Genomic DNA, 13,315 nt, shown 5'->3' with positions numbered 1-13,315 from the left:
CACCCCACCCCCGCGCCCCCTCCCCCCTTCCCCCGTGCCCCCGCCCCGCTAGGCACAAGTTTCTGATAAAATTCACACTCCCTTTAATTGTACAAATGGGGCATTCCATCAGAGCCTTCTGTTTTGCTGTTCTTATCTTGTGCCCTTGGTAAGTTACCCTAACTTCAGTCTTGAATTTAAGCCAAACTGTAATTACTTAAATAAATCTTCTAATTGTTATACATGTTCTTCTCAGGTGTTACGATATTTTATATGTTTGTCTAAATAAACTCCTCACCTACCTTAGTGATGATGTCATTCATGGCTCTTTGGAGCATAGCAGGGACATTTGACAATTTGAATGGCATGATTTTAGCATAGGGCGATAGCTGTTTAGCTTTATAATGGCACTTGCCAGTACCCCTTCAGTGGATCAATGAGGCACTGCTAATCCTATCAATAGTGTTCTAACTGAGGAATTTGATATTCAACAGTATTTGGTATTGCATTTACTTTTCTGCAATTTATGTAGAATTGGGTTGACTAATTTGGTTTAGAAACTAACATCACTGGAGAATTCCACATGCTTTGGCCCGGTTCGTTTCTTAAAATCATAGAGGTTCACAGTGTGGAAACAGGTCAGCCCAACTTGTCCATGCTGCCCAGTTTTCACAATTAAACTAGTCCCATCTACCTGTGTTCGGTCCATATCCTTCCATACCTGTTCAAATGTTTTTTAAATGATGAAATTGTACTCTCCTCCTCCACCGCTACCTCTGGCAACTTGTTCCACTCACCACCCTCTGTGCGAAAAATATTGCCCCTCTAGACCCTTTTGTATCTCTCTCCCCTCTTACCTTAAACCTCCAGTTTTAGACTCCCCTAACATAGGGAAAAGCTGTTGGCTATCTAACTTATCTATGCCTTTCATGATTTTATAGACCTTTATAAGGTCACCTCAGTCTCCTATGCTTCAGGGGAAAAATTCCCAGCTGTTTCCAGTGTGTCCTTATAACTCAAACCTTCCAATCTAGGTAGCATCCTAGTAAATATTTTCCGCAACACTTTTTCTAGTTTAATAAATTTTTTTTCTGTATTCAGTTGTGGGATGTGGGTGTCGCTGGCTGGCCAGCATTTCTTGTCCATCCCTAGTTGCCCTTCAGAAGGTGGTAGTGAGCTACTTTCTTGAGCCGCTGCAGTCCTCCTGCTGTGGGTTGACCCACAATGCTATTAGGGAGGGAATTCCAGGATTTTCACCCAGCAACAATGGAGGAATGACGATATATTTCTAAGTCAGGATGGTGAGTGGCTTGGAGGGGAACTCGGAGGTGGTGTTGTTCCCATCTGTCTGATGCCCTTGTTCTTCTAGATGGAAGTGGTTGTGGGTTTGGAAGGTGCTGTCTGAGGATCTTTGGTGAATTTTTGCAGTGCATTTTGTAGATATTAAACACTGCTGCTGCTGAGCATCGGTGGTGGAGGGAATGGATGCTTGCGGATGTAGTGCCAATCAAGCAGGCTGCCTTGTCCTGGATGGTGTCAACCTTCTTGAGTGTTGTTGGGGCTGCACTCATCCAGGCAAGTGGGGAGTATCCCATCACGCTCCTGACTTGTGCCTTGTAGATGGTGGACAGGCTTTGAGGAGTCAGGAGGTGAGTTACTTGCCACAGTATTCCTAGCTTTTGGCCTGCACTTGTAGCCACTTGTAGTTTGTGGTGAGTCCAGTTGAGTTTCTGGTCAATGATAACACCCAGGGTGTTGATAGTGGGGGATTCAATGATGGCAACACCATTGAATGTCAAGGGGCAGTGGTTAGATTGATGGTCATAGCCTGGCATTTGTGTGGCGCAAATGTCAGTTATCAGCCCAAGCCTGGATATTGTCCAGATCTTGTTGCATGTGAACACTGACTGCTTCAGTATCTCAGGAGTCACGAATGGTGCTGAACATTGTGCAATCATTGGCGAACATCCCCACTTCTGACCTTATGATGCAGGGAAGGTCATTGATGAAGCAGCTGAAGATGATTGGGCCTAGATCACTACCCTGAGAAACTCCTGCAGAGATGTCCTGGAGCTGAGATGACTGACCTCCAACAACCACTACCATCTTCCTATGTGCCAGGTATGACTCCAACCACCAGAGAGTTTGCCCCCTGATACCCATTGATTCCAGTTTTGCTATGGCTCCTTGATGCCACATTTGGTCGAATGCAGCCTTGATATCAAAGGCTGTCACTCTCACCTCACCTCTAGAATTCTGCTCTTTTGTCCGTGTTTGATATCCTTCATATAATAGGGTGACCAGAACTACACACACTACTCCAAACAGGGCCTTACCAATATCTGGTACAGTGGCAAAAAGACATCCCAAATGCCCTACTCAGTGCTCTGACCGATAAAAGCAAGCATCCAAACGCCGCCTTCACTACCCTGTCTACCTGTGACTCTACTTTCAAGGAGCTATGAACCCGTAAACCTGGATCCGTTTGTTCTCCCGCACTCCCTAGGGCTCTATCGTTCGCTGTGTAAGTGTAGGGGTGGCACGGTGGCTGAGTGGTTTCCACTGCTGCCTCACAGCGCCAGGAACCCGGTTTGATTCCACCCTCAGGTGACTGTCTGTGTGGAGTTTGCACATTCTCCCTGTGTCCGCTTGGGTTTCCTCTGGATGCTCCGGTTTCCTCCCACAGTCCAAAGATGTTCAGGCTAGTGCTAAATTGCCCATAGTGTCCAGGGATGCACAGGTTAGCTGTAGGAAATGTAGGGAGGGGGTGTCTGGATGGGATGCTGTTTGGAGGGTCAGTGTTGACACGAGGGGATCAATGGCCTGCTTCCACATTGTAGGGATTCTTTGAAGTCCTGCCCTAGTTTGACTGACCAAAATGCGACACCTCGCATTTATCTAAATTAAAACTTCATCTGCCATTCCTCAGCCCACTAGATCAAGATCTCGCTGCATTCCCAGCTAACCTTCTTTGCTGTCCACTATACCACCAATCTTGGTGTCTTCCACAAACTTACTAACCATATGTCCTAAATTCTCATCAAAATCATTTATATAAATGACAAATGACAGTGGACCCAGCAACGATCCTTGTGATACACTGCTGGTCACACACCTCCAGGTTGAAAAACAACTCTCTACCATCACCTAGGACATTGCTTAGGCACTTTTGGAATACTGCATTCAGTTCTGTTCTTCCTGCTATAGGAAGGATGTTGTGAAACTTGCAAGGGTTCAGAAAAGATTTACAAAGTTGTTGTCAGGAAAGGGTTGAGTTACAGGGAGAGGCTGAATAGGCTGGGGCTATTTTCCCTAGAGTGTAGGAGGCTGAGTGGTGACCTTATAGAAGTTTATAAAATCATGATTGGCTATTCATCCTATGTCTTTTGCCCAGGGTAGGGCAGTCCAAAACTAGAAGGCATAGGTTTAAGGTGAGAGGGGAAAGATTTAAAAGGGACCTAACTTGTCACACAGAGGGTGCTGTGTGTATGGAATGAGCAGCCAGACGAAGAGGTAGAGGTTGGTACAATTACAACATTCAAAAGGCATCCACATGGGTATATGAATAAGAAGGGTTTAAGGGATATGTGCCAAATGTTGGCAAATAGAACTAGATTAATTTATCTGGTCGGCATATACTGACGGGTCTGTTTCCGTGGTGTCTCTGTCTTCTACCTTCAAGCCAATGTTGTATCCAATTGGCTAGCTCTGCCTGGATCCCGTGAGATTTAACCTTACTCAACAACCTAGCATGCAGTACCTTGTCAAAGGCCTTGCTAAAATCCATGGAGACAATTTCCTCACCTACTTTCTTGGTCACCCCTTCAAAAAACTCAGTCAAATTCGTGAGGCACAATTTTCCACACACAAAGCCATGCTGACTATCCCAAGTGAGTCCTTGCTTCTTCAAATACCTGTAGATCCAGTGTCTCAGAACCCCCTCTAACAACCCACCTGTCATAGATGTTAGGCTCACCGGTCTGTAGTTGCCAGGTATTTCCCTGCAGCCTTAAAAAGTGGCACACCATTAGCCAGTTGGGTGCATGATAGCAAGCATTGGATCTCCATTTCCAACTGAGCATTTTTTTCCAGGCCTGATTAAGGATGTTATTTTATTGGTAGTGATTCCCCTACATTTACATCATGCCTTGCATCCTGACATATCTCTACAGATATCCTCGAATTTATTTAGTTGCCTTACTAGACATTCCAATAGTCCTTCCTTTAAATACGTAAATATGTCATTTCAGTATGGACTTGTTGAATTGTAGGAGGTTCACTTTATGGACTATTGACCTCACCTATCTCTGTCATCCTCCACTATTCTTACCACCTGCAATACTTGCTCTTTATTATCTTCCTCCATTTGATGATAGACTTTAATATGTTTATATGACATAAGATTTTTCTTCTTCTTACCTAGAGTATCTACCAGGTAAATAATTTTACTAGCCCTTGTAACTACCTTGTATGAACCATTCAATCTCACTTTGAGGTTCACCCTTGTAACGGTAACATAACGCTGAAGATGTAAATTCTTTTAATCTCAAATTATTCATTATCTCTTGCAATATTTGTGATATACCATTTTTACCTTGATTTGTTTGTACTTCTTTGGGCATTCATCTCTTCTAAAAATGAAAGAATGAATTAACCTTTGCACTATCATTTCTACCGTAATTTTTCCCAAAGGCATTTCTTCAGGAAATCTTGCTGAAACATCCATAACTGGTAAAAGATACTCTTTCGTCTTCCTGATTTTAAGTAAGGCCCCTTACAATCTATTAAGAGCCTGCTCATCTGTTCTTCAAAAAAGCTGGTAATAGAGTTTAATTGATGTTTGTGCTTTCTCCCACTGTCTGATATTGTTGGCAAGTCTGGCAAAATTTGATCACATCATATGTAATCCTGGCCGATTACAAAATGTTTTTGTATTTTAGCCTGTGCTTTCTGAATACCCAAGAGGCCTAAGACTGGAATTTTGAGTCACTTGTAAAATTTTATAATGCTATTCGGTTGGAACTATCACCTGATAGAACGTTGCCCATTCCTCATCAGCTGATATTTGAGGTAGTCTTCATTTCCTTCCAAGTATGTTATCTTTTGAATTATAACACTCAGGAATTGTTTCTGATTCAAGATTCTAGGTAGGCTTTTGGTATAACTGTCCCAATTCAGATATTGTTTGTTGCGTTTCTATTAAAGAAGATTAGCTAAACATGTTAGCACATTCTCTTTTCCTGAAATTCAAAGTCACCTTCTGTTTTTTTTTTTTTGTGGACTGTTCCCTTTCCTGTCTAATTTTAAGGGTCTGTGATGTATTCACAACAGTCAGGACATAATCCAGGATGTTCTTCCTGTATAATTTCATTGAAAGATAGAAAATATGAGCCAGAATAGGCCATTCAGCCTATCATGTGTGCACTGCTATTCAACATGATCATGCCTGAGCCTTTATCCCAACGCTATACCCCTGCTCTCATGCATACTCCCTGACACCTTTAGCTTTAGTAAGTCTAACTATTTTTTTCTTACATGTGACTTGGCCTTCACAGCTGTCCGTGGTGGGGAAATTCTACAGATTCACCCTCCTGTATGAAGATATTTTTCCTTGGCTCAGTCTGAAATGGGCCTGCCACGAATGCCACTACCGTGATTCCTTGCTTTGGCACCCTAGCTAGAAGAAACACCATCCCTGGTATGCAGTGTAGGAGCAAATTACTGCAGATGCTGGAATCTGTACTGAAAACAACAAATGCCAGAGATCACAGCAGGCCAGGCAGCATCCATGGAGAAGGAGTAAGCTAACTTCTTAATAGTCTAGATAACACTTCTTCAGAGCTGGTGAAGTGTGGTGGGGACAGCACTTATGCTATAGTTTGGCAGGGGGTGGGGGGTTTGGAGTGTAGAGTGCTGGGAGAGAAAGGATGTTGATAGTTCAGATTAAGTGATCAGAATTTGAGAATGGCAGAACAACAGTGTGTCTGACTGCCAGACTGGAAAGGAACAGATAGTCCCCACTGGGATGGGAGGAGGGGAGAGAGGACGTGGTGACAGAGAACGTTAAAAAGTAAAGTTAAAAGAAAGGGAAGGAATGGGATTTGGTTCACAACTTGAAAGTGTTGAACTCAATATTAAGTCCAGAAGGCTGTAAAGTACCCAGTCTAAAGATGAGATGTTGTTACTTCAGTTTGTGCTGTGATTTGCTGGAGCACTGCAGCATGCTGAAGACAGACAAGTGGGCATGCGAGCAGGACATTGTGCTACAATGACTAGGTATGGGAAGGTCGAGGTCATCTTGTGTACAGACCGCAGTCACTCCGTCTGCGTTCGGTTCCTCCAATGTTGAGTAGATCACATTGGGTGTAGCAAAAACAATGCCCAAGATTGGAGGAGGTACAAGTGAAAATGCTGCTTCATCTGGGAGGACTGTTTAGGCCCTTGGACGGTGAGCAGGGAGTAGGTGAAGGTCCAGGTGTTGCACCTGCTGCGGTTACGTGGGAAGGATGGATGGTGTTGATGGTCGATGAATGCACTTGGGTGTCCCAGAGGGAATGATCCCTGTGAAATGCAGATAGGGGGAGTGAGGGGAAGATGGGTTTGGTGGTGGCATTCTGCTGGAGTTGTCTGAAATAGCGTAGAATGATTCTTTGAATGTGGAGGCTGGTGGGATGAAGAGTGAGGACAAGGGAGACCCGATCACGCTGCTGAGAGTGATGGGAAGCATAGGTGGTAGGTCGGATGCGCTTGAGGGGCCCTGTCAACCACTGGGCGGGAAACCATGGTTGTTGAAGAAGCAAGCCATGTCAGCAGCGCTGTCGGGAAACTACGGTTATATCCAGCCTGTCCAGTCCTGCAAGCATTTTACATGTTTCAATGAGATCTCCTCTCATTGTTCCCAACTCCTGTGAATATAGGAGGCCTAGTCATTCTCACCTCATATGACAAAACGTGCCAAGTCTGGTGAATCTTCATTGCAGTCTCTCTATGGTAAATATATTTTTTCTTTGGTACGGGCACCAAAACCACACACATGACTCTAGATGTGGTCTCCACAAACGCTGTACAGCTGCAGTAAGACTTCCTTGCTCTTGTACTCTCATCCTCTTGCAATGAAGGCCAACATACTATTTGCCTTTCTAACTGCTTGCTGCAACTGCATGGTCCCTTTGTACACTGTTTCCCAATGTATTGCTGTTTAAATAGTACTCTGCCATTCTGTTTTTCCGACTAAAGTGTATAACTTTGCACTTGTCCACATTATATTGCATCTACCATGTGATTGCCCACTCGGTCAACTTGTCTAAATTGCCCTGAAGTTTCTTAACCGTCCTCCTTACCACTCAGTCACACCTGGTTTTGTGGTATCAGCAAACTTGGAAGTATTACATTGGATTCTGTCATCTAAATCATTTATGTAAGTGGCAAATAGCTGAGGACCAAGCACTGATCCCTGCGATACCCCACCATTTACTTTCTTCCATTCCAAAAAAAGTCCCATTTACCCCTACTGTTCTCTCTCTCTTAATCACTTCTCAGTCCATGCCAGTGTATCACCCCACCACCATGTGATTTAATTTTGAACACTAACCCTTAAATGAGACTTTATTAAAAGCCTTCCAAAAACCTAAATACACTGCATCCACTGGTTCGCTTATCTATTCCACTAATTTGTTCTCCTCAAGCCTTCAGTAACTTTGTCAAACATGATTTCCCTTTTGTAAATACATGTTGACTTTGTCTAATCTTGTTGATTTTTGTAGCCTGCTATCACATCCTTTATCGTAGACAGCAGCATTTTTCCCTCCTCTTGAGGTCAGGCTACCTTGTCTGTAATTCTGTTTTTGCCTCTTCAAAGGTCCTTCAGATGTGGTCAAGGTATATTCCCACATGGGGGACAGTTCAAATGAAGCCAGAAACCCTGGATGACAGATCAAAATGATGATGATGATGAAGAAGAAAAGTGTATTTCTGACTGGTGTTGGGTAGAAAATACAATTGAGAACCAGGCTGAACACACAAGGTTTAATGGGGACTTGAGAAACTAAAAAGCAAAGCAAATAGTGAGTATAAAGAGACCAGCAGCCAACATTTGAGAAAATCCCAAAAATTTGTATACAATATAGTTAAAGGGGTGTAAAAGAGGTGAAAGACCAATGAGGAGCTAAAAAGGGGATGTACATGTAGGGGGAGAGTGCATTGCTGAAGTGTTAAATAATACCTTAAATCTAGGTTAAAATGTGCGCTGCCAGAGGTAAACACATTCAAAGCTAGCCTCAGTGGAATTCATACAAAAGTGTATTTAGAAGCAAGTTGACTGTTAGCCTGGGTTTTCCTTCTCATCTGGCTCAGTGTGTATCCAGATTTTGAGCAGGGAGAGTTTTTATGTTTCTCTGTCCTTCCCAAACAGCCCCTCTGTCCGTATGTGTCCAGCTCAATCTTAGTAGCATGATTCTCTCTCTCTCTGCCTTCCCTGTCCTTATTCCTCCATCTCTTTCTCTCTCCCCCTCTACTTCTTCCCTACCCCCTCTACTTCTTCCTTACCCCCTTCCTTCCTTCCCTCTTTCCATGTGGCACTGTCTCTCCCTCCCTTAATAATTAGCTGCCTTGTAACCTGCCCTACTATTTATGAACATATGAGCCAAGATCAGAAATATTCCATTCGGCCCCCTGAGCCTGCTCTTTCATTTCAATAAGATCTGTTTGTGTTTTGAATTCCACATTCTCAGCTATCCCTAATAACCTTAGATTCCTTGCCAAGCAAGAATCTATACACCTTCACCCCATTTATGAGGTGGAGTTATAGAGTCATGCAGCATGGAAACAGACCTTTCAGTCCAACCAGTCTATGCCGACTATAATCCCAAACTAAACTAGTCCCACCTGCCTGCGCTTGGCCCATATCCATCCAAATATTTCTTATACATGTATATATCTAAATGTCTTTTAAATGTTGTAACTGTACCCACATCCTTCGTCCCACACACGAACCAGTCTCTGTGTGGGAAAGAAAAATTGCCTCATGTCACTTTTTAAATCTTTCTCCTCTCACCTTAAAACTGTGCTTCACCTAAAAAACACAGCCCCCTAGTCTTAAAATCCCCCACCCTATGGAAAAGACACCTGCCATTCACCTTATCTATACTTCTCATGATTTTATAAGCATCAATAAGGTCACCTCTCAACATCCCACGCTCCAGTGAAAAAAGTCCCAGCCTATCCAGCCTCTCCCTACAACTGAAACCCTCCATTCCCAGAAATATCCTGGTAAATGTCTTCTAAATCCTCTCTAGCTTAATGATATCCTTTCTATAACAGGGCAACCAGAGCTGGACACTACTCCAGAAGAGGCCTCATCAATGTCCTGTAAAATCTCAACATAATGTCCCAACTCCTCTACTTGAAAGTCTGAGCAATGAAGGCAAGTGTGCTAAACACCTTCTTAACCACCCTATCTATATCTGGAGCAAACTTCAAAGAATTATGGAACTGAGCCCCTAGGTCTCTCTGTTCTACAACACCATCCAAAGCCCTACTTTTAATTGTATAAGTCTTGCCTTTGTTTGTTTTACCAAAATGCAACACTTTGCATTTATCCAAATTAAACTATATCTGCTAAAGCTGCACAACCTTAAAAGAAACTTCGCCTCATCTCTGTCCTAAAACTGTTATCTCTAATTCTAAAACAGTACCCTCAATTTCTGGACTCACCCACAAGAGGAAACATTCTTTCCATGTCCAACTGTCAAGATTCCACTCTGAATCTCTCTCTCACACACCCCCCACAATTCTTCTAGTGCCTAGTGGAAGCAAGCCCAGGTTGTACAACCTGTTTTCAAGATAACCCACTCCAGATGTCAATCTAGTAAACTTCCTCTGAATCACCAGAACACATTAATATCCTTCCTTAAATGTGGAGTCAAAGCTGCATATAGCATTTGAGATGTGGTCTCACCAATGCTCTGTTTGACTGTAGTGTAACATCCTTAATTTTATGATCCATTTTTCAGAGTTTATCTTCAATTCCTCTTAGTAAATGAGGGTATCCCATTAGGCTTCTTAATCACTTTCCTCATAAGATGACATGTTCATTCCATGTATCAAATTCTGAATCTTCTCTGAACCACCTCCAAATGTACTTGCATCCATCTTCAAACACGGCGACCAAATCCGCATGCATTTCTGAGATATGGTTACACAGAAGCCCTATATAACTGAAGCATAAGGTACAAAAACAAAGTTGCTGGAAAAGCTCAGCAGGTCTGGCAGCATCTGTGGAGGAGAAAACAGAGTTAACGTTTCGGGTCCGGTGACCCTTTCTCAGACCCTTCCTTTGTTCCTGATTTACAGCATCCGCAGTTCTTTTGGTTTTTATGAAGCATAAGGTACTTACTTTTATGTTCAATTTCTCTTGTGATAAAGTATAGCATTCCATCAGCCAACCTATTCACATACTGTACATGCATGCTAAGTTTTTATAACTCATTCACTAGAACACCTAGATCCCTCTGCACTTTGTAATTCTACAGCCAGTCTTTGTTTAGGTAATACACTGCTTGCTTTTTTTATTCTTCCTGCCAAAGTGAACAATTTCACATTTACTCACATTACACTCTGCCAGATTTGTTGCCTGTTTACTTAACCTATGTAGAGCTGGTCAGAAGTCACATGACACACCAGGTTATAGTCCAACAGGTTTCTTTGACATCTCAAGCTTTTGGAGCATGGCTCCTTCATCAGGTGAAGTGAAGTGAGGAGGCATGGATAGGGTGAATGCATTTCTTCCCAGGGATGGGGAATTGAAAACTAGAGGACATAGGTTTAAGGTGAGAGGTAGTAGATTTAAGAAGGACCCGAGAGGCGGCAACTTCATGCACAGAGCAGCGTGTATATGGAATGGGCTGCTGGACAAAGTGGTTGAGGCAGGTACAGTAGCAACATTTAAAAAAACATTGGATAGGTACATGGATGAGAAGGGTTTAGGGGGATATGGACCAAATGCAGGCAATTGGAACTGGCTGAGTGGGCGGCATGGACCAGTTTGGACTGAAGAGCCTGTTTCCCATGCTGTATTACTATATGACTCTAAAAGCACACAGGCACAGAATTTATAGGCAGGGAGATCAAAAGATCATATAAATGGTGTGAGTGGAATGTCTACAGGCTGAATAACAAGTCTCTGCTGGTGCGTAAAGTGTCAATGGCGGAATAGCAAGTGAAGGGTTAACCTATGATCTGATTAATTGAGGCAGAGAGATAATTACAAAAAAATTTAAAGGAGATGGTGCTGGAAACAAACCAAATGGCTGGAATAACATAATAGGTATTAACAGTTCCATTCAAAGGGTCTAACCAAAGTAACAAGTAAACCAAAACTATACAAACTAATTAAGGTAGGGAGATCATAATAAGTTATCAAGCTGATGGTGTCAAAACAGGATGGTAAGAAAGATTTAACAGATACAGACCAGTATGGTGTGGTTACATGTAATGCAACATGAACCCAAGATCACAGTTTAAACTATCTTCATGGGTATAGAACATGGCTATCAGTCTCTGCTTGGTAATTCTGCGTTGTTGTGCATCTCGAAGGCCGCCTCAGAGGAAGATTACCTGAAGATCAGAGATTGAATATCCTTGACCACTGAGGTGTTCCCTGACTGGGAAGGAGTATTCCTGCTCGGCAATTACCACGTGGTGTCCATTCATCCATTGTCGTAGCATCGGCATGGTCTCGCCAATACCCCATGCCATGGGACATCTTTGCCTGCAGCGTATAAGGTAGACCACATTGGCTGATTCACATGAGTATCTGCCATGTCAATGATCTGGCATGACTTGCAGAGGTTGCCGTGGCAGGGTTGTGTGATGTTGTTAAGGGCTGCGAACGATGGTCAGTTTAAGATTTGGTGGTTGTTAGAAGGTGAGAAATGGAGGCGTAGGGATGATCTTGGCGAGATTTTCGTCATCATCAATGACATGTTGAAGGCTGCAAAGGGAAGTATTGGATGATGAAGGGTACTCTATCGGTTACGTCCTGTGTCTGTCTTCCGAGTAGGTTTTTCGCTGTGGCACATCAGAATTGGTGACTGATGAGTTGAGCATGGTATCCCATTCTTATGAGGGCATCGTTCAGATCTTTAGGTGTCTGTTGCGTTCCTCCTCTTCTGAGCAGGTCCTGAGTCCCTTATGAACAAGCCCTGTGTACATACAGAAGGTTTCAGTGATGGTAATGTCATTGAACGGTGGATGTGCCAGGTAGGGTTTCCTAGACTCGTCCCTCATTACGTAACCTGGCCCCGTTGGAGTCATGTGTTCATTGATTGACAGCTCCGTCCGCGCCCTCTGGCTCGAACGACCGGTCTGATTGGCCCCTGTTCCGGGGACTCGCGCGAGAGTTTGCGGGATTTGGGGTGGGGACGCGGGGTATATAAGGCGGTCAGCGGGCGGGCGCGAGTCCATAGAAGGAGCGAAGAAATGGCGGAGTGTGATATTGAGAGTTCGACGGCAGCGCCGCTGAGGCCGCAGAGCTTTCTGTTCGGTAAGACCACCGGGGAGGAGGAACGTGTCCCCCGGCCCGGGAACAAAGGTGTCCTCCGGCTCCCGGAGCGGGGCCGCCCCCCGCCATGTGGCTACTGGAACACGTGTGCGGCCCCAGGCCGCGTGGGGTGGGCTGGTCAGGCCGAGAGAGGGTCCCAGGAGATCACACCGCATGGATCCTGCCCTGTAGCTGATGGTGTCTACACCAGATCTTGTAATTGTACGGGATCTGCAGTGGATCTGGCTGTGTGTTCCAGGGCATTTACAAAGACATAGTGAGTTCAGTGTTACTAATGAGGGTGAAGCTTTAATAGCAATCTCAAAGGGCAATGCTGAAAACCACTTTGAGATAACAAGCTGGATGAACACAGCATTAGAGGAGCAGGAAAGCTGACGTTTCGGGCCTAGACCCTTCAGAAATGGGGGAGGGGAAGGGGGTTCTGAAATAAATAGGGAGAGAGGGGGAGGTGGATAAAAGATGGATAGAGGAGAAGATAGGTCGAGAGGAGACAGACAGGTCAAGGAGGCGGGGATGGAGCCAGTAAAGGTGAGTGTAGCTGGGGATTTAGGGAGGGGATAGGTCAGTCCAGGGAGGACAGACAGGTCAAGGGGGCGGAATGAGGCTAATAGGTAAGAGATGAGGGTGGGGCTTGAGGCGGGAGGAAGGGCAGGTTAGGGAGGCGGGGACAAGCTGGTTTTGGGATGCGGTAGGGGGAGGGGAGATTTTAAAGCTTGCTCCACACTCGCAACAATGCACCGGCATCTCCTGGCACTACAATCAAGCCTACCCCAGCTC

The 13,315-nt window shown here is 44.3% G+C and overlaps 1 protein-coding gene across 4 annotated transcripts in view; it reads left to right on the top strand.

Moving 5' to 3' along the window:
- The window catches only part of LOC109915134 (nucleophosmin-like), a 28,380-nt gene that overhangs the window by 5,647 nt on the left and 9,418 nt on the right, over positions 1-13,315 (top strand). Inside the window, exons 1-2 of one of the 4 annotated variants that reach the window (XM_048604051.1) lie at positions 7,884-8,042; positions 11,572-11,760. The exons of 1 other annotated variant lie outside the window; for it this stretch is intronic. Coding sequence is in view for 1 of the 3 variants with exons in the window: in XM_020514737.2 (XP_020370326.1) it covers positions 12,457-12,520 (64 nt within the window). In the remaining 2 variants the exon portion in view is untranslated. Of the gene's footprint in view, positions 1-7,883; positions 8,043-10,519; positions 11,761-12,397; positions 12,521-13,315 lie in introns of those variants that run through there. 2 more of the 4 variants (XM_048604052.1, XM_020514737.2) reach the window with 2 other exon arrangements.

Source organism: Rhincodon typus, chromosome 12, assembly GCF_021869965.1.
Source record: "Rhincodon typus isolate 14 chromosome 12, sRhiTyp1.1, whole genome shotgun sequence".
In the NCBI taxonomy this organism is placed as follows: domain Eukaryota; kingdom Metazoa; phylum Chordata; class Chondrichthyes; order Orectolobiformes; family Rhincodontidae; genus Rhincodon; species Rhincodon typus.
The sequence above is the reverse complement of the archived record's forward strand: the minus strand, read 5'-3'. Positions and strand labels throughout refer to the sequence as shown.